Consider the following 21814-nt stretch of genomic DNA (forward strand, 5'->3'; position numbering starts at 1 on the left):
TCAATCCCCAGCCCAACACAGTGGGTTAAAGGATCCGGCATGGCCACAGCCGTGGCAAAGGTCAAAGATGAGGCTCGGATTCAGTTCCTGGCCTGGAAACTTCTATCTGCTGTGGGTGTGGCCAATAAATAAATAAATAAAATTTTTGAAAGGTTTCACATTTAAACGTAAAACCTAGAAGATGAAAATAAACAAGATCCACGCTATCAACATGCACTGAAGTTCCTCTGTTGCTGTCCCTTTGTTCTAAGCTAGATGTGTGCTGTGGTGGCTCTAGTTTAGTGGCTGGAGGGGCCCTGTGGCTGCTGCAGGCCTCGGTGGACGTGAGGGATGGAGACGTGTTCAAGGCAGGAGTGATTTGGTGGCAGGGAGGAGACAGCCTCCAGCTGGGGTACAGCAGGCAGTGTGGGGCCCAGCCCTGTGAGGGGGGGACAGGGAGTGGGACAGGCCAGGCAGTAGGGGGGACAGTGAGGGAGGTGGGCTACTTGTGTCCTGGGTGACAGGCTTCTGGCTGCAAATGTGAGGGCTGGTTGGGTCAGAGGACAGGAAGGTCCTTATAAGGAATAAAACCAAGAACAAAGAGGAGTGAACAAAGTTAGAAAGAGGCCAATTCTGGCTGAAGATCAACATTAGTCTTTCTTTCTGTCTTTTTTTTTTTTTCTTTTTAGGGCCACAAGTGTGGCATATGCACGTTTCCAAGCTAGGGGTCAAATCAGAGCTGCAGATGCTGGCCTACACCACAGCCACAGCCACAGCAATGCCAGATCTGAGCTACGTCTACGACCTACACCACAGCTCACAGCAACGCTGGATCCTTAGCCCACTGAGCGAGGCCAGGGATCACACCCACATCCTCATGGATACTAATCAGGTTTGTTACTGCTGAGCCACAACAGGAACTCCAACATTAGGCTTTTTTAAAACTCCCATTCCTTCCTTCAAGGTGCAGGGAATACAGCATTGAACAAGACCCAGACTCTTTATCAATCATGAATAGACAGTAACAAAGGAACAAGATGATCTCAGAGTGAAAAGGACTCTAAGAGGCACAACAGTGAGTAGCACTATTTACAACAGCCAAGGCATGGAGGCACTCTGAGCATCCATTAACAGATAGATGAATGGATAAAGATGTGGTACACACACACACACACACACACACACACACACAATGGAATACAACTCAGTCATGAAAAAGAATGAAATAATGCCAGGTGCAGCAGCATGGACAGATCTAGAGATTATCATGTTAAATGATGTAAGTCAGGCAGAGAAAGACAAATATTATATGATATCACCTATATGTGGAATCTTAAAAAGGGATACAAATGAACTTATCTACAAAACAGAAACAGAATCACATACAAAATAATCTTGTGGTTACCAAAGGGGATAAAGGGAAGGAGGGATAAATTAGGAGTTTGAGATTAACATATGCACATGACTACACATAAAATAGGTAAACAACAAAGATCTACTGTATGGCACAGGGAACTATACTCAGAATCTTGTAATAATCTACAATGGAAAAGAATCTGAAAAAGAATATATATATATATATATATGCACACACGTGTGTGTATATAATTGAATTGCTTTTCTGTACACTTGAAACTAACATAACAGGGGAGTTCCCATCGTGACGCAGTGGTTAACAAATCTGACTAGGAACCATGAGGTTGCGGGTTCGATCCCTGGCCTTGCTCAGTGGGTGAAGGATCCGGTGTTGCTGTGAGCTGTGGTGTGTGGGTCGCAGATGTGGCTCAGATCCCACATTGCTGTGGCTGTGGCGTAGGCCGGTGGCTACAGTTCTGATTAGACCCCTAGCCTGGGAACCTCCATATGCCGCAGGAGCGGCCCTAGAAAATGCAAAAAGACAAAAAAAAAAAATTAAAAATAAAATAAACTAACAACAATGTAAGTTAACTATACTTCAGGGGTTTTTTTGGTTTGGGTTTTTTTTTTTTTTTTTTTTTTGCTTTTCAGGGCCGCAGTTGCAGCATATAGAGGTTCCCAGGCCAAGGTCTAATCAGAGCTACATGTGCCAGCCTTCAGCACAGCCACAGCAACACCAGATCCAAGCCATGTCTGTGACCTACACCACAGCTCACAGCAACACCAATCCTTAACCCACTGAGCGAGACCAGCGATCGAACCCGCAGCCACATGTCTCCTAGTCAGATTCGTTTCCACTGAGCCACGACGGGAACTCCTACACTTCAGTTTTTTGGGTTTTTTTTTTTTAAGTTTTAAAAAAGAAGAAAAACAGCAGGGGTGATAGAGAGAGAAGGTGGGAGACCAGAAGGAGCTCTTTTAGGTTGAGTCATTGCAGAGGCTCAGGGCCAAGATCTGAATAAGTGACAAGTAGAAGCAACTGGGCAAAACTCTGGGGGCAGAGGGTGCCAGGCAAGGGAGCAGAGGGTGGAAAGAGCCCAGGGAGGGACAGGAACAAGCTTGGCTGCCAGAGGAGCAGCAGGGTGGCCCGGGTAGCTCGAACAGCATCAGGGATTGGAACAGACAGGTCCCATGCCACCCAAGGCCTTAGGTCACAGTGGGGATTGGATTTCAATCCAGATGGGAAGAGCTGGAGGCTGGGAGGGAGGAGGGAGGCAATCTGACCTGCATTTTAAGATCCCTCTGCGGCTCCAGCTCCGTGGGGGCAGGCTGCCGGATGAGAGAGAAGCAGGGAGCCTCCCCCGTTGGGGACCGCTTCCGTCCAAAGAGAGGTGATGCAATGGGGCGAGGCTACCATCTGTGAGATGATGACTGTGTGCCTGAGTCAGAATCCGGCCAGGTGGAACCATATGACATCACCAAGGGAACGCTGGTTGGCTTCCAATAGCCATTTCTCCAGCATCCCCACCAGCCAGCCACTGCACAGCAGGACCGGGGCCTGGGGTGAAGATACCTTTGTCCTAGGACACGGGGAGTGGAGAAAGGTGGCTGCCCCTCGCCTGCCATGCACTGCACGTTTGTGGGGAACCTGCTCCTAGGTCAGGGTCCCATACACAGCAAAACAGCTCCCTTGCTGCAACCTACCGAACGTCAGCCCTCGACACAGGGTTTGGAAAAAGACCAAAAATATGCATATATATTTTTTGAATCAGAGAGATGATGGACTCGGGTATACTTGGGAGGCAGATTCAGCCCCACTTGTGGCTGGCTCCCCTGAGGAAGAGTGAGAGAGGGTGCAGGGAGGACTCAGGCTTTGGACAAGCGGCGGGCAGATGGTGGCGATGGTTACAGAACTGGGGGAGACCAAGGGAGAAAGGAATAGGGGTAGAATCAAGAATTTCTGAGATCCTACGAAACACTTACAGAGAGATGTCAAGGAGGAGACGAATGCTCCAGTTAGGAGGTCAGGGGAGAAGCTGCACCAGGGGATGTGAGAGTTCACGGGCATTTCAGATCCACAGGACTCTGCAAACTCGTGGTTGGTCTTTGCTACTCTTCCCTAGACCCCAGGTCGGGTCTAATCCCCTTCTCTTGAATCTGGGTTCCGCTTAGTGGCATTTCAAGTGGTGACACTTTAGACCATATCATGAGAAGCCCGGCAGCCTCCACCCAGGGCTCTTGGAACTCTCGCTCTGGTGCAGCCCACAGCCAGGTGAGAAGTCTGACCCCGAAACCATCATGCGGAAAGGCCCCAGGTGGCTGCTCAGAATGACGTGCCCATGAAGCCCACCTTCCAGCCATTCCCAGTAAGGGGCCAGATACCAGCGAAGCCACCGTGGACTCCCTAGCCCTGCCCATCCACTGGCTCAACACCACCAAGTAACCTCCAACCACAAGACAGAGGGCAGAAGCATCTCCCAAATTCCCGACTTACACAATCTCAAGACATAATAAAAGGGTCCTTGCTCTAAGTCACTGTGTTTGGGGGGAGTCTGTCACCCCGTCATAGCAATAGAACAGACAGCATCCAAGGAGAGAGCAAAGACAGAGCTAAAGACGGCAGGTGGGAAGAAGGAGCCTGCGAGCGAGACAGGGAGCCTTGGGCGAGGTGGGAGGAGCACCAGCCTGGGGGGGGGGTGTCAGGAGGAGGGAGGCCTGCAGGGGGGTGTCTAAGGGGGCGGGAGGAGGGATGGAGGGAGGAGAGAAGAGCCCATTTGAGTGGACCTAAAGAAAGAAGCGGAAGCAGGACCACAGGAAATTCTTTCAGATTCTCGTGGGAAAGGGGAGCAAAGAAAGAACACCATAGATCCTGCTGTGTAGCACTAGGAATTATGTCTAGTCCCTTGTGATGGAGCATGATGATGTGAGAAATAAGAACATATACATGTATGCGTGACTGGGTCACCATGCTGTACAGTAGAAAATTGACAGAACACTGTAAACCAGTTACGATGAAAAAATAAAAATCATTAAAAAAAGAAGAAGAAAGAATGGACTATCTGGGAGGGGACATGGTGACAAGGGGGAGGTGAGGAGATATTAAACCTCATTAGTTTGCTAATGGGACAGAGCCAGTAGGAGAGGGGTCCCTTGACAGCACGGGAGATGTCTGAGAATTGCTCTTCCAGAAGCTCAAAAATCCCTTTTTTAGAAATGCCAGGCCTTGTTCTTGGAGGTCCTTTAATTCTCAAGTCCAACCTGGAGCAAGAAGCCTCACTGTACAGTTGAGGACAAGGAAACTCAGGGAACTAGAAAGAGCTACCAGTAGAAGGCAGAGCCGAGACTGGGCGTGGGTTCTTCCAACACCAGAGCCTGGCAGGGGTGCTGCAAGGGGACACCAGCCCTGGAGGAAGATCAGATCCCCCAGCCCAGGGGACTTGTGTGAGACAAAGCCTGGCGCTTGGAAGACCCTCCATCGGCTGCCTCCCAGCTCTTCTGCCTTCCAGGTGTGAACTGCCACCAGCCACTACATGGAGTAAAACAGGAGCCACTGCAGCTGCCGACCCGCAGTCCTCCCGGAGCAGGGCTCAGGGTCGAAGCCAGGAGCGAGCCACTCGGTGCTCTGGGAAAACTGGACCAACAGGTCTTCAGATAGTTAGATATTTTTAGATTTTATGAGCCCAGTTCTTGCATCTCCTCACATCTAGAAAAACGCTAAGATCCTTTAACGATGACTGATGTCTGCAACGAGTAGTAACTTTCATGAGACCAGCAGCAAACTTCGATAAAATGTGTGCCTAGCTGCTTACACCTCCCCTTCGCCTTTGTGACACGTCTTTTTTTCTTTTTCTTTTTTTTTTTTTTTTTTTTGCTTTTTAGGGCCGCATCCAAGGCATATGGAAGTTCCCAGACTAGGGCTTGAATCAGAGCTACACCTACCGGCCTATGCCACAGCCACAGCAATGCAGGATCCAAGCGACATCTGCAACCTACACCACAGCTCACAGCAACGCCGGATCCTTAACCCACGGAGCAAGGCTGGGGATGGAACCCTCCTCCTCATGGATGCTAGTCAGGTTCATTAACCGAACCGCTGAGCCACAAAAGGAACACCTATGACTTCTATCTTGATATTCCCTTTCCTCTTTTGGGAAAGAGCTATCTGAAATACTGGCCCCCGGACCCATTATTAACTGAGGCTGGAAAGGGGCAGCCACTAACTCGGAACCAGCCGGATCGTTCTGACTCCAGACCACCATCCCTCCCACCGCCCTGGGGGGGCAGCATCACCAGAGAATGAGGGTCTCTCCGCACCCTCCCTAAGGGGTCCGAGGGAAATTGAGACCCACCTGGTTTGGCTCAGCCCTGGAGCAAGCTGGAAATCTGAGGCTGCTTTAGGAAGACTTGAAAGCCACTGCCCTTCCGCAGGGCCCCACCTGGCCAGGCCACACCCCCAGGGCGGATCACAGCCCCTTCTGGAGGTCACGAATAGAATGCCAAGGCGTGGAGAGGCCAGGGTTCAGCACCACCACTCAGCACCCTCTGGGGGCCACTGCAACGGTGCTGCCAGCCAGCCAGCCTGCTGACTCCCTGGACTTTGAATAACCAGACAAGGTCAAGTGCTTACAGGCACTCTCTAGACTGTAAAGGGGGTGCACGTATAAAGAGATAAACTCCTTGCGGACAGGAGCAAGGCCACCTGCCTCTCTAGAGTCCCAGAGCCTCACAATAACTTTTTTCCCAGCTCTGCTGAAATACTAACATAGGAAGGAAGGGGGCAGGGCACAACCTTTCAAAGAATGACATAGCCATTGAGGATGTGACCAAAGCTAGTTAGAACCAATCGGGCCCAAGATGACAGAAGATCTGACATCCAGGGGACTTTAAGCCTCAGGATACACTCATTATAATACATTAGCATATGCTAAGTGACCCACTCACAGGCACCATGACAGTTCCAAGGCCAATAAAGAGTGAGCAGTAGCCCAACTGCTGGAAACCCTCACCCCTTCTTCAAAATAATTAGGAGTTCCTGTCGTGGCTCAGTGGAAATGAATCTGACGAGCATCCATGAGGACACAGGTTCAGTCCCTGGCCTTGCTCAGTGGGTTAAGGATCCCGCTCTGCTGTGAGCTGTGGTGTAAGTCACAGACACTACTCAGATCCTGTGTTGCTGTGGCTGTGGCGTAGGCTGGTGGCTACAACTCCGATTCGACCCCTAGCCTGGGAACCTCCATATGCCACGGGAGCAGCCCTAGAAAAGACAAAAAGATAAAAAAAAAAAAAAAAAAAAAAAAAAGAAAAAAAGATAAGATATCATTAACTACAGTCACCATGTTGTACTTTAGGCCTCCTGAACTCATTCATCTTTTAACTGAAAGTTTGTACTTTTTTTTTTCTTTTTACTGCTACACCTGCAGCATATGGACGTTCTCAGAGTAGGAGTTGAATCGGAGCTGCAGCTGCTGGCCTAACCCACACCCATACCCATAGCCATGTGAGATCTGAGCCACATCTGTCACCTACGCTGCAGCTTTCGGCCACACTGGATCCTCAGACCAAGGAGCAAGGCTAGGGATCGAACCCGCATCCTCACAGACACTCTATCGGGTTCTTTACCTGCTGAGCCACAATAGGAACTGCTGGAAGTGTGCACTCCTTGACTAGCCTCTCCCCCACCCACCTCCCACTATACTTTTTTAAGCACCTACTATGTTCCAGGCATTTATATATATTATATAATGGCTTTATTCGATAATATCATTTAATCCCCACCAAAATCCTAGGGACAATTACGCCTCTTGCATAGAAAAGGGAACTGAGACCCAGGCCAGCTGAGGGCTCACGGCTCTGGGCAGTGGGAGAGGGATTTCGCTTTTCTCACTACCACAGCTCTTTCTTTCTTTCTTTCTTTCTTTGGCCATGCCCAGGCATGCAGAAGTTCCTGGGCCAGCAGCAATCCCAGCCACTGCAGTGACAATACCAGATTCTTTCTTTGTTTTCTTTTTAGGGCTGTACCTGCAGCAGGTGGAAGTTCCCAGGCCAGGGGTGGAATCGGAGCTGCAGCTATAGCAACTCGGGATCCGAGCCACATCTGCAACCTACACCCCAGCTCAAGGCAATGCCGGATCCTTAACCCACTGAGTGAGGCCAGGGATCAAACCCACATCTTCTTGGATACTAATCGGGTTCATAAGCCCCTGAGGCACAAGAGGAACTCTGCAACCCCAGATTCGTCACCTCCAGCAGGAAACTCTCTAACACAGCTCTTTCCGCTCACTCACTAGTCTTCTTCTCCAAAAGAGATGCTCCATACTTAATGTCTACTGACATGAATTAACGTCTGCCTTGCTGAGAGCAGATTATTACTAATGAAGAAGTCGCAGGCAGGATATCAAGTGGGCAAGGGGGCTAGGGAGGAACTCCTCAAGGGGTCATTGCCAAATGTTCTCCCCCTTCCTTGGGAAGGAGATTTTTCCCACATCTCATGTACAGGTGCCTCTGCCTGGACCATGCTTCCCAGCCTGGAAAAGTTTTCAAGGCTGAGCCACCCCCGGGAAGACTGTCCTCTCCCCTAGGCTGTGAGGGGCCAGCTCTGGGCTTCCCTCTGTCTCAGCCTGGGCACACTGTACTGTCGCTGTTGGTTGGTACCTCTCTCTGTCTCCCCATCCGCCTGGGGGCACCTGAGGACAGGTCCAGTCTGACTCATCCCTGTGTCCCCAAAACACCGGACTCTGCTACTTTCCATTACTGCCCTGATGCCACCTCCTACCCATGAGGAGGCTGCTTCTGGGAATGGCGGGAGCATGCAGGCCTGTGGCCAGGGAGCTGGCAGAGGACCCAGCCAGCAGCACCATCTGTCCCTGGAGTCACGGGATAGAGCAGGCACAAGGCAGAGGTGTCAGTTCCTCGGCACAGCCAGGTCGGCCCAGGACAAGGAGAAAAGCCACACTCCCAGGGCAACGGCCCAGCTGTAGCTTAGTATCAGACAAGCCTTCAAATTCTCTAACCAGCTCAAAGTGACTCAATGCCAGAGCCTTAGTCTTCTTAGCTGTGAAGCTAGATGGATACTGCTAGTAGCCTTTAGAGCTCTCAGGAAATTTAGATGTGCTAACAGCAGGTGCTCAACAAAAAGCATTTTTACCATCTCATCTGACCAACCAACCCTGCCATTGGCCCACTGAGGAAACTGAAGTCCAGATGAAATAAATGGAAAGAAAAGAACCAATATGGAGTTCCCGTCATGGTTCAGTGGTTAACAAGCCTGACCAATATCCATGAGGATGCGGGTTCAAGCCCTGGCCTTGTTCAGTGGGTTAAGGATTCACAGTCGCCTCTGTGGTGTAGGTGGCAGGCGTGGCTTGGATTTGGCGTTGCTGTGGCTGTGGTGTAGGCCGGCAGCTACAGCTCCAATTCGCCCTCTAGCCTGGGAACCTCCACATGCCATGGGTGCAGCCCTAAAAAGTCAAAAGACAAAAAAAGAAAGAAAGAGAGAGAGAGAGAGAGGGAGGGAGGGAGGGGAAGGGGGAGAGAGAGAGAGAGAGAGAGAGAGAGAGAGAAAGAAAGAAAGAAAGAAAGAAAGAAAGAAAGAAAGAAAGAAAGAAAGAAAGAAAGAAAGGAAGGAAGGAAGGAAGGAAGGAAGGAGGGAAGACAGACAGAAAGAGAGAGAAAGAAAGAAAAAGAAAAGAACCAATATTTACTGCGGCCAGTTACATGCCAAGTTCTACACTGGTCCATGGTCTTTAAACTTGCCAATGATCTAGCAAGATCTGCAGGAACAGACCTGGTTCACGGATGAGAAATTGGGTCTACAGGAGTGAAGTGAGTTAAGGTCTCTAAGGCAGTTATCTGGACTCTAACCACAGTCCAGCAGAGCAGGTAAGCAGCAAGTTAAAGATCCAGGGTTGTCCCAGCTGTGGCACAGGTTGCAACTGTGGCTTAAATCTGATCCCTGGCCCTGGGAACTACATATGCAATGGGGCAGCCAAAAAAAAATTTAAAAATCCTGGGAGCAGCAGGATGGGGGTTTGACGGGGAATGGTGGCTGAGCCGGATTTGGAAGGCTGGTGTGTCCTCCAAACAGAGGAAGAACAGGAGTTCCCATCATGGTTCAGTGGTAACGAACCCGACTAGCATCCATCAGGATGTGAGTTTGATCCCTGGCTTCACTCAGTGGGTTAAGGATCTGGCATTGCTGTGGCTGTGGCGTAGGCTGGCCGCTGCAGCTCCAGTTCGACTCCTAGCCTGGCAACCTCCTTATGCCACAGGTGCAGCCCTAAAAAGCAAAAAAGAAAAAGAAAAAAAAAAAAAAGATGAAGGACAAGGTCATCTACCCAAGGCTGAGACTGGGGTTTGACTATGGCTCCCACATAGGCTGAAACTAAGTGTCTGAGTCTCGCCTCCTCCTCCAAGAAGCCCCCTCTGAGCCCCCTTGGCCACTTCTCCATTCACTAGTTTTTGTGCTCCTGTGGCATGAGCGGCACGGCACTTTACATGCACAGGTCTCAGTTTCTTCACCACACAGCAGGTTCCTCGAGGGAGCCAGGCCCCTGCTTTTCACGGTCAGGTTCAAGCTCAAGGTGTTGCACAAACCCTTCACAAACATCCACGGCCTTCCAGCATGACCCTCGGCAAGTCCTTAAGCGCTCTCAGCTTGTTTATAGCTGAGGACATGGAGATGATGACAGCACCCATCTCACAAAGAACTGAGCGAGTTAATAGACTCAAAGCACCTCGTGTGGCGCCTCGTGTGGTCAGTTGCATGAGGATTTGCCTCTACTGTCATCTCTGTAAAACAGCGATAAAGATACCTCCCTCCCCACTGCCTTCTCCCCAGTTACTGACGAGGATCAGTGGGGAAAGAGTCATGAAAGCTGAAAGATGCCAGGGCACAAGAGAAGACACAGAGAGCCCCACTCGCCTGCAAGATGCTCTCTACCCTGTGCTCAGGGCACAGGAGCAAGAGGCCCTGCTGCTCAGATCCCATCCTTGGCCTCACTGACAACCTGTCTGGGCCCAGGGGTTCATTACTCATTCCCTCGGGCTCCGGCCAGGTCCATCCCTGTGCTGGGCGCACCAAGAGCAGCCTCGTGGAACTCACGGGCTGGTGAGAGAGGGAGATGTGTAAGTTCACCACCCAATCCAGGGCTTGCTGTGTCGAGAGACATCTGGGAAGTCTTTCCGGAGGAGGTGGCATCTGAGCTGAGGTCTCAGAAGAAACTTTCCAGGGAGACAAGTTAGTGGGGGGGGGGAGATGCCTGGGAGGGGGTGGTCACTCTAGCAGAAAGTACAACAGTCCAGAGGAAGGAATGGCGGTGGTACGGTGGTACATGGAGGCAGTGGCAAGCTGTTGAGTACGGCTGCTATACTGAATGCAGAGGTGCCGGGCAGGTGGGATAGGAGGGACAGGTGGCCCAGGGGACAGATTACCAAGATCTGGTTGTGTCAGTTAAGGAATGTGAATGTGAACGGGAAGGCAGCCTCTGAGCAGGTGAGGAATAATTACGTTTGCCTTTTATTATTTTCCCCCCCTCTTTTTAGGGCTGCACCCACAGCATATGGAAGTTCCCAGGCTAGGGAATCAGAGCTGCAACTGCCGGCCTATCCCACAGCCACGGCAACGCAGGATCCGAGCCACGTCTGTGATCTACGCTGCAGCTTGCGGCAGTGGATCCTTAACTCACTGAGCGAGGCCAGAGATCAAACCCGCATCCTCATGGATACGAGTGACAGGGATGGAGTAGGTACAGGTAGTTGTAGAAGTCCCAGCAAAGGACCATAGAGAGAGAGGGAAATCTAGGGAACTTTGGGAGATCACTGTAAGTTAATAAATTGCTCAAAAAAGCCATCGGAATGCGGCAGCCCTTGAGATCCTGCTGTGTAGCACTAGGAACTACGTCCAGTCCCTTGTGATGGAGCATGATAATGAGAGAAAAAAGAACCCATACATGTATGTGTAACTGGGTCACCATGCTGTACAGTAGAAAATTGACAGAACACTGTAAACCAGCTATAATGGAAAAAAATTAAAAATCATTACATAAAAAAAATTTTTAAAAAGAAGGAGGCAGGCTTGCTTGACCAGTGGTGGCACGAGACATCGGTGGGGGATGGCGCGAGGCCTGCATTCAGAATCAGACCAAGGGCAGGAGTTTGAGGACCGCCCTTCGGCTGATGTGTATACACACCTTATCGGATGCTAAGGAGGAACTACTGCTCCAAGAAAGAGCAAGAGGTGGTCTTTTCCGACCCCCACTCCCCTTGGAGGATAAAACTGTAGCCCACCGGATGCTTGGGGCAGGGCCTCCTCACCTGCCCTCTTGCACCTCTTACGAGTATCCTATCCTAATAAATCTATTTCTTGCCTATCACTCTGTCTCTAGCTAAATTCCTTCTGCGAGGAGGCATGAACCTGTGAGTCCAGTCACTGGGTGAGTGATTCTAATTTAAAACCATGGGTTCAGTCCTAGTTGTGTTCTGCTGGGTTCAGGTGGTTACGGCTGTCCGTTTCACCAGTCAGGTTCTTTTTTTTTTTTTGTCTTTTTGCCTTTTCTAGGCCGCTTCCCGCGGCATATGGAGGTTCCCAGGCTAGGGGTCTAATCGGAGCTCTAGCCACTGGCCTACACCAGAGCCACAACAACGCGGGATCCGAGCCGCGTCTGCAACCTACACCACAGCTCACGGCAATGCCGGGTCCTTAACCCACACTGAGCAAGGCCAGGGATCGAACCCGCAACCTCATGGTTCCTAGTCGGATTTGTTAACCACTGAGCCACAATGGGAACTCCACTAGTTGGGTTCTTAACCCACTGAGCCACAACAGGAACTCCACATTTGCCTTTTAGAAGCATCCCTCCAGCAGAGAGTGGATTGGAGGGGTGGACGTGGGATGGGGAAGCAGGGAAGGGAAGGTGCTCTGGGCCAGGTGAGGACAGTGTGGCAGGGGCTGAGTGGCAGTCACACAGGTGGAGGGAGGGGGAGGAGGAGACATGTCTTTATTTGCCCCTGCCGCTTTTAAAAGGCTTTTCCCTTTTTCCTCTTTAGAGGACATTCGCTCTCCACCAGCACAGCACCGTCTTTCCTGAACCTTCTCCATTCAGCAGATCAAAGGCCCCCCGCCAGGCACCGCTGAGCCCTTGGGTCTGTCTCAAACCTCAGCATTTAATCTCAGCTCCAAGAGGTTCCAGGAAACATTCCCTGTGAGGTCACCTTGCAGGACACCTTGCCAGCAGCCCTCGCTTGGTCCTGCACATGCTCTCCCAAAGAGGTCATTGTCCCCGAGAACCCCGGCTTCACCCTGACACACTCACTCACTCCTACCCACAACCGCAGCCTGTAACTTGCAGCCTTCGAGTCCTGAACCCTGAGAGCAAAACACCCCAGAGCCGCAGAGAGTCGGGCAAAAATCGGCACAGAACTGCGGGGAGAGACGCCCGCCCCCAGCACTGAATTCCAGACGCAAACAACTCGCCAAAGACGAGTCCGCTCCACGGAGTCCGCCCCCGGGGGAGAGCTCAGGGCCCCTGGGGCTTGTTCGCGGATTGTTGCTTCTCATGATCCAGCTGGGGAGCTGCAGAGAGAGCTAGCAAATGGCCCGAGCAAAGTGACAGCCAAGAGGTCGAACTTCTGACTTAAAGCGGAAACCAGCCTCCATCCGCCCGGGACCCTCCCCGCCGCCTCCGACCCGCCCCCAGCCCACCCTCCGTTCCCTCCCTACCCTTCGCAGGTGATTTCCCACATTCTGGAGCATGGCTGCCCGGACCCCGCGGCCTGGTCGCATAGACGCCTGTCGCACTGGTCTCCTGAGCGACCGCGGCCCCGGCTCCCAAGGAAGCAGGTCCGCAGCTCCTCCCGCCGCTCCTCCCCAGCCCCCGTCGGCCCCTCCTGAGCGCAGCTGTTATCACCGCCTTTCCTCCGAGTGCCCTCGGCCCCCCTTCCCCTAGAGCCCTGCACAGAGGCTGCAGCCGAGGGACGGAGGCTGCCAGCTGGGCCACAGCCACATCAGGGGGCCCTGTGCCTGCCCACCGGGCACCTAGCCAGACACTGACTGCACCTCCAGCCACAGCCAAAGTTGGTCACCCCACTTCCAGCCTCCCCACAGGGCCTCTGGCTTGGGGCTGGCTCTGGCCCCAGCCAGTGAGACAGGCTAGACAGGCACCAAGTTTCCACCCGTCCACAGGGGGTCAGGCCGGAAGGTGGCAGGAAGCCAGGGAGCTGCCAGCGGCCTTCCAGACCAGTACCAGGCCCACCTGCTAGGACTCTTCATCTGGGGGAACACCACCCCACCGCTCCAGCCTGCCAGCCTCCAGCAGCTGGCCAGGGACAGGACACACCCCCTCACTTCCTTAAAATAGGTGGGAGACTTTTCTAAAAGTGGCGCCTGCTAAATTCCCCCCATTGGCTCCCCTGGGCATCCACGGCAGCCCCCCGGTTGCCCCCACTGTCTAAAAGATCACCAGGATTTTTCCTTCCCCCTCTCACTTCTGCAAGAGACGTCGTGAAGTGGCCTGGACACTCACGCTGGACTTCTTCTGACCGGGCAATAAAATCAAGTGCTTGGTGGTTAGGGGAAGAAGGAGGGGCGCAGAATCCAGGCAGAGAGCCGGGATGGACAAGCGGATGGTGAATGATAATGGGCACCTCACAATAGCCCAGCATCTACTGTGTGCCAGCCCTCGCTATGTGCTCATTCCAATCCCCGCCCCCCAGAAGGTGGCTTGGGGAAGTAGGTGAGGTGCCCCAGCTGGCACAGCTTTTGGGCGCAGAGCTGTGCCGGAAGAGGTCAGCCCGATTCTGATGCCTCTGCCCTCTCCTCTGCCCCTCATTGCCTCTCGTTCACACTTCACACCCCTAATAATGTCTCCCCCTGGGCCTGAGACACCCTGGTTCTGGGCCTGTTTCTTTCACTAATGTGCTGTGTGACCTGGGGCAAGTTTCCTCCTCTCTCTGGGCCTCCCTGTTCTAGGAGTAAAGTCTCTAATGTCCATCGCTGTAAGCTCAAGGCGTTCCCTTCAAAGAGTTTATGGTCTGTCAACACTTCAGTGTCTACAAATGAAAAATTAAAGTCCCACCTTAAGGATGGCAAGATGGGGAGGTCCCGTCGTGGTGCAGTGGAAACAAATCCGACTAGCAGCCATGAGGTTCTGGGTTCGATCCCTGGCCTCACTCAGTGGGTTAAGGATCTGGCGTTTCTGTGAGCTGTGGTGTAGGTCACAGACATGGCCTGAGTTGCTGTGACTGTGGTATAGGCTGGCAGCTCTAGCTCTGATTGGACCCCTAGCCTGGGAACCTCCATATGCTGTGGGTGTGGCCCTAAAAAGTAAAAAAATTAAAAAAAAAAAAGATGGCAAGATGGTCCAAGAATGGCGCTGAGGGTTGAGGCAATCCAGGAGGCGTCCTGGAGGAGGTAATGTGAGAAGACTGAATGGGCTTGGATAGGCTGAGAAGAGGGGTGAGGTGGGGCCTAATGGGAACAGAACAGGATGCAGTCCTAGACAGAGAGGATCTTCATTCTGCAAAAAAAAAAAGCAGGAATCGAGCATGGAGGGCCTCGAACGCCAGGCAACAGGGTTTAGGCATCAAGGAGCCTCTGAGGTTGAAGAACACGCTCGACGTGATAAGGTCCAGGTGACGTGAAGAGGACAAGCGTCATGAGACCTTTCTGGACAGTAAGGAAACCAGCCCAGACAGAAGACAGCTCATCTCACTGGATCCCAATCTCAGCGGATAAGGCAGGCAGTGAGGACAACGGCAAGGTCCCCACCGTGCAGATGAGGGGGTGGAAACCCAGGGAGCTCCTGGTTCCCGACCCTCTCCTCTCTCTAGAGATGTCTGCAGTCAGACTCACTGGACTCAGTCCAGCGTCCCCCCCCCCATCTTACAGATGGACATACTGAGGCCCAGGGATGAAAAGTGAGCCAACCAAAGTCACGCAGGGAGGAGGTTGTCCAGAAGCACCACTTGAACCTCAAGTCTAGAGCCCTGTCCACCCCATACCACAACAAGGCATAAAGTAAGGAAGGCTTCAGTTCAACTTAGAAGAGGACTTGCAGCAAGGCTGAATCAATCTACTTAACCTCAGAAACCTGATGTTTCTGCAGAGGCCCCTCCAGCCCACAAAGGGCTCCCTCCCCTTGGCTATTTATTGCAGAACTAAATCTTGAGTCTCTTCAGCTGCTCTATTCCATCTGTTACTCCAGTGAATATTTCCATGGGGGTCTGTCTCCCCTTCCCGGCGCACCTGGAAGCCCCCTAATGGCAGAAACCACATCTCACTCATCTCTGTGCCTCTCCCCCCAGCCCCCAGACCAGGGCCCTAAATGCAGAAGGCATGAAATGCACCTGATGAATCCTAACCCCGGAAAAGCAAATCGAGAAGAGTCTTAAGTGATAGCTAGGTCAGTGGTTTTCCAACTCCAGCCTGCATCAGACTCACCCTGACAGCTTTTTTTTTTTTTTTTTTTTTTTTTTTTTTGTCTTTTGGCCTTTTCTAGGGCCGCTTCCACGGCACATGGAGGTTCCCAGGCTAGGGGTCGAATCGGAGCTGTAGCCACCAGCCTACACCACAGCCACAGCAACGTGGGATCCGAGCCGCATCTGCAACCTGCACCACAGCTCACAGCAACACCAGATCCTTAACCCACTAAGCAAGGCCAGGGACCGAACCCGCAACCTCATGGTTCCTAGTCGGATCCGTTAACTGCCGAGCCACGACAGGACCTCCCTGACGGCTTATTAAAACACAGATTGCTGAGACCCATCACCAGCAGAGCTTTCGTAGAGCCAAAGAATTTGCATGGCTAATAAAATCGCAAGTGATGCTGAAGCTGCTGGTCCAGGGACCACCCTTTGAGAACCAGGAAACTAGGTCAGTCCTCTCACTTCAAGCTGGGGAGCATGATTCCCAGAGGTTTTTAAAGACGGCAGTTGACAGTCTATCACTGTCATCATTGTCACAATCATTGCTGTCCTCATCATCGTCATTTTACCCTGTCATGGTAGCCCTTCTGACCTGCCCAGCACTGTGCAAGCACTTAGTGTCCATTACTGTCTCTGGACTTGCCCCTAAGAGGAAGGTACTGTGATTCCTATTCCCCCCAAGAGGAAAGGACAGAGGCAAAGGGTCATTTGTTCAAAGCCACACAGTGAATAAGAGTTAGCAGTAGAATTTGCACCCTGATCTAGGTCCAGAGCCCAGAAGCTTAACCATCACTCTATACAGTCTGCTTATAGCCTATGCTGACCAAGGAATTCTCGCGAGGTTCCCAAATCTAGCAGGCCCATTTCTGGTGCTGGATGAGCTTGTGATGCCCTCAACCCAAAGGCCTGGTCCATGTCTGGAGGAAAACTGCCTCTTAAGCCCTGTGAACCTGGTGTATTTTCTCCCACAAACACTTTTTTTTCTTGTTGTTTGTTTCTGTTTTGTTTTTGCTTTTTAGGGCCACCCCCACGGCATATGGAGGTTCCCAGGCCAGGGGTCGAATTGGAGCTGCAGCTGCCGGCCTACGCCACAGCCTCAGCAACTCGGTATCTGAGCTGCATCTGCAACCTATAGCACAGCTTGTGGCCACGCTGGATTCTTAACTCCCTGAGTGAAGCCAGGGATCAAACCCACATCATCATGGATACTAGCTGGGTTCTTAACCCACTGAGCCACAGTGGGAACTCCCCACAAATACTTCTTTTCCCACATTACATCCTTCATCTGGCCCCACCGATAGGGCCTTCCTGGCTGGTGGACAAATATCTGTATTAATTCTGCAGATCCGTGTCTCACTCTGCCCCCCACTCCATGACAAAACACAATGAAACAATCTCCATTCCTAAGCCATGGTGATACTGGGGGTTGTCACCCTCAGGCATGGGTCTGCTCCCCCATCAGACTGGCAGCACGCAGGTGCAGGGACCTCATCTGTGTCCTCTGAGTCCTCAGCACAGGACCTGCCCGGAGCAAGAGGTTAGTGACTTAAGCGATGAATGAATGAATGGGCGTAAGAATACCTGAGGGAATGAGTGAGTGAATAAATAACCCAGCTCCCAGGAGTTCCCTCTGCCGGAACTTACGGCCTTCCCAGATAGGACCACAGACTCTCTGGGAGGGAGGGCACCTCTGACACCTCCGGCTTTCAGCACTGTCCCCGCTGAACCCCTCCTGGGGCCGGAACCTGCAGCTCTTCCCTCTTCACACGCACAGCACACCTAGTGGCTCCACCTCCATTTACATACCTCCAAGACTGAAGAACTCACTCCGCCTAAGGCCGCCTGTACATTAAAGAGCACTAGTATCCTCAGAGACGTTACCACGATCCCTAGCCACAGGGATAAAGCCACCACCTCAGGACCAAGGCTCTGGGCTCCTCAGAACGAAGCTGCTGCCCTGGCCTGTGACAGCTGGCAGAGACGGCGGGGGAGCACACAGCCTGGTCTCTGGTCTCCCTGTCCAGACTTATTTCTTCTAATCCCCCTCAGGCCATGAACAAAGTATTTTCATACACTTGGGCTTTTTTTTTTTTTTTTTTGGCTTTTGGTCTTTTCTAGGGCTGCACCCACAGCATATGGAGGTTCCCAGGCTAGAGGTCCAATCGGAGCTGTAACTGCCGGCCTAAGCCACAGCCACAGCCATGCCAGATCCGAGCTGCTTCTGCAACCTACACCACAGCTCACGGCAATGCCAGGTCCTTAACCCACTAGGCAAGGCCAGGGATTGAACCTGTAACCTCATGGTTCCTAGTCGGATTCGTTAACCACTGCGCCACGATGGGAACTCCCAGATGGTGTTGATTCATCAGAGTATCCTGCCCCCTCTCACTGTACTCTCAGGTCCTTGAACACAGTAGCTGCTCAGTAAGCGTCTAGAGAATGAGGGAGTGAGTAATGGAACGGGAAGGAGCAAGGGAACGTGTGAGTGAATGGAAGTAACCGCACGAGTAAATGCATCATCAAAGCAGTGGATGAAGGAATGGCACTGTGCTCTCCTGTTCTCCAAACTAAGACCAGCCCTTCCCCTGGGGCTCCTGGGGATCGGCACGGCAGAATAAGGGAAGTTGTGGGATAAATGGGGAGGGGGCAGGAGGGAGGAACAAAGGAAGGGGGTTGGTGGAACCAGCGAGAGAGGAAGTAGAGGTGCCTTCATTGTTTCAAAGCCAGGCCCCCCCTTAGAAGCACAGCCATTTATGCACAAGCTGGGCAAGAGCAGGGAGAAGCCCAGTGAATGGTCCCGGAGGAGAGAAGACACCGGCGGCGGGGGATGGAGCGGAGGAATGCCTACAAGTCTGAGGCCAGGGGCATGCGGGATGCGTGAGCTACGTGCCGGACCTATCCAGCCAGGCCTGAGCTCTATCCTGCCAACAGCTCAAATGTGCTCTGCCTCGCCCTCTCCCACCACCTCCTCTTGCAGGAGCTGAACCCCATTCCTTGGCCCAAATGCTGAGGGTCTAGACCCAGCCTGACTCCCAGGATTGGGCCCTTGCCACGGACTTGTTCACCCACAGACTGGGACTCCTCCACCCCACCCCATGCCAGAGTGAGTCACCCCTGGGCTTTTGCGCTCCTGGGCACTGCCCAGGGCCAGCCTCCCTCACCCTAGTGAGAGGCCCACCCATCCCAGCTCAGACCCCAGGATGCTTCACGTCCCAGCCGGCCCAAGCAAGAGAGCTGCCGGCCACCACCTGGCTTATGCAGAGCCGGTCCTAAGGCAGAGGCAGGCAGATCTGCCTGGAGAGGGTGCCGGGGCCCGAGGCGGGGGCAGCAGCAGGAGGATCCCAGGAAACGCGGAAATGTCCCTCGGGTGATTAGGCGGTGGGGGAGGGGCTGCGGGCGGCAGGAGTCTTACCCCAGTGGTGGGACCCTCTAGACCCAACAGCTTGCAGGGCGGAGGCGGGGAGCCTGCTGCGGACGTCGGAGAAGCGGGTCTGTGGGGAGAGGCTCAGCAACGCTCCCCCCTTCCCCCCACACACGCACGAAGTCCCAGAGCAGCCCCTGGTGGGGGCGGCTGCAGGAGGCACAGGAAGAGGGCAGAGGCACAGGCAGGAGCGGTCCAGGCCAGTTCCTGGACGAGTCTGGTCCCCTCCCCTCTCCCGGCCAGGTGGGTGGGGCGGCCCTGGGGCTGCCGAGGGCCTGCGGATCACAAAGAGCTGGGCCACCGGGAGTGGCGCCAGACACTCCGCCCCCCACGAGGCATCAATCCTGGGACACCCGGCAGAGGCGGAAACGCGGGTGGCAAGACCAGGCGGGGAGATAGAGGTGGAGCCAGACAGACGCCTGGGTTTGAGAGCTGCCTCCCTGCCCCGTCATTTCTAAACCCTTACAGTTTTCATTGAAAAGTAATAATGCTAGTCATTCGTTCACACCTTATTGAACACCTACTATGTGCTGAACACAGAGCTAGGTGCTGGGATGTTGTGAACAGGACACACTAGCCTTGCCTTTATGGGCATTGATAGAAAAAAATTAAAATGGAGTTCCCGTCATGGCTCAGTAGTTAACGAATGTGACTAGGAACCATGAGGTTGCGGGTTCGGTCCCCGGCCTTGCTCAGTGGGTTAAGGGTCCAGTGTTGCCATGAGCTGTGGTGTAGGTCGCAGACACAGCTCGATCCTGTGTTGCTGTGGCTCTGGTGTAGGCCGGCGGCTACAGCTCTGATTCGACCCTTTGCCTGGGATCCTCCATATGCCATGGGAGTGGCCCAAGAAATGGCAAAAAGACAAAAAAAAAAAAAAGAAAGAAAGAAAAAAGAAAAAAATTAAAATGGACAGTTCAGAAGAGAAAAAGAAAATGAATACCTCCCATGATCTCTTCACTCGGGGAGAATCACTGCTAATATTTTCTGAGTGTGTGCTTCCAGCCAGACTAGAGCCGAAAGACATAAGATCCTGAGGGAGAAACGGAGGCTCCCCCCAACCCGCTCCCCCGTGTATGAGCACATATGTCATATGATATGATATGAAATATATGATATGATCATAGGCACGAAAGAGCTCCTGAAAGACTCTCCATCAGGACTCATGTTTGGGATGCAGGCTCATCTGGCAGACCTGGAAGGGACCTTGGCAGAGGGTGCTGGTGGTCCCTGAAAGACCACTATCACAGGATGAGGAATTTGGCAGGGACAGTGTGTCCCACACCAGACCAGAAAGTGGGAGAGATCAGTCATTCCTGACACCTCCCAGAGGCTGCTAGACACCTGCCCAGACCCCCTGAACACAGAGGGTTGCCATGCTGGCTCCCCACACCTGGGGTCCAAGCAGCTCTACTCTGGGGACATCTGGCTGGGTAACGAGATGGGGAACTTCCGTCATCATTTGGCTCCTGGAGCGTCCTAAGCTGTGGGCATCAGGGCTGAAATGGTGGGCACCCCGTGCATGGGGCTTTGGCACAACCTGGACAGTAACCCGGGCCTATCTCTGGCTCAGCCAGCAGCATTCGCGCAGGAGCCTCAGCTCAGCAGAGGCCCCAGGTGTCCACAACATCAAATGACATCTGAGACGGCCTTCCGCGTGCAGTGCATTTGGGAACACCCAGAAACACATGGGACAGGTGGCCTTTGCAGGGAAGGGGAACTCCCGCACAGGCAAGGATGGCTCTGGGCCGGCCCAAACCGTGGTTTCATTTTAATGAGATATTATTTGTAATCAAATGATGGATCCTGCAGATATTCAGATAATCTTTGGAAAAAGTGGCCCTACTGGACATAGTGTTTTATAATCTGCTTTTTTTTCCCCCCTCTCAACCATTATCATAAATATCTTTCCATCATTTTTATTGCTACATAGTATTTCTCTCCTTATGAACCGATTCGAATTTATTTAACCAAACTTTTGCAGCTATTTTTGTAGTTTTATTGAAATATCATTATGTATAAGAAACTGCCCATCTTTAAAGTCTACAACTGGATGAGTTTTGTCATATGTATCACATGTATGAATATCTATTCATGACATCACAACAATCAAGGTCCTGAAGATATTCATCAACCCTGCAGTTTCCTGACGGCCCTTGATAATTTCTTCCTCGGCTCACACTGTTCCCTCCCCCACTGCCCCAGGCACAAACTAATCTGCCTCTGTCACTAGATTAATTTACATTGTGTAGAATTCTATATAAATGGAATCATACAGTACGTATTCTTTTTTTGTCTCGTTTCATTCACTCGGCGTAATTATTTTGCAGTTCATATATACCGTGGCTTACATCAGTAATTTGTTCCTTTTTATTGCCGAGTAGAAAGTCACCATGTGGCTATACCACAGTTTGGTTATTCATTTACTTATCAGCGGACTTTGAGTTGTTTCTACGTCCTGACTATTATACAAATAAAGCTAATACGCACATATATGTTCATTTCTCTTAGGTAAATACGTAGGAGTAGAAAGCAGGTTTAACATTTTAAAACTGCCGAAATTTTTCCAAGATGGTAGTATCATTTCACATTCCCACCAGTAGTGTATGAGAATTCCAGTTCCTCTGTATCTTTGCCAGCACC

General features: G+C 52.2%; 1 protein-coding gene across 5 annotated transcripts in view; it reads right to left on the reverse strand.

The window, feature by feature from the left end:
• ACOT11 (acyl-CoA thioesterase 11) overlaps nucleotides 1-21814 on the reverse strand; it is an 82364-nt gene that overhangs the window by 43676 nt on the left and 16874 nt on the right. Inside the window, exon 1 of one of the 5 annotated variants that reach the window (XM_021096588.1) lies at nucleotides 19166-19476. The exons of 1 other annotated variant lie outside the window; for it this stretch is intronic. Coding sequence is in view for 2 of the 4 variants with exons in the window: in XM_021096585.1 (XP_020952244.1) it covers nucleotides 13052-13114 (63 nt within the window). In the remaining 2 variants the exon portion in view is untranslated. Of the gene's footprint in view, nucleotides 1-2619; nucleotides 3982-5684; nucleotides 6399-13051; nucleotides 13453-19165; nucleotides 19477-21814 lie in introns of those variants that run through there. 3 more of the 5 variants (XM_021096585.1, XM_021096587.1, XM_021096586.1) reach the window with 3 other exon arrangements.

This window comes from Sus scrofa, chromosome 6, assembly GCF_000003025.6.
Source record: "Sus scrofa isolate TJ Tabasco breed Duroc chromosome 6, Sscrofa11.1, whole genome shotgun sequence".
Classification (NCBI taxonomy): Eukaryota; Metazoa; Chordata; class Mammalia; order Artiodactyla; family Suidae; genus Sus; species Sus scrofa.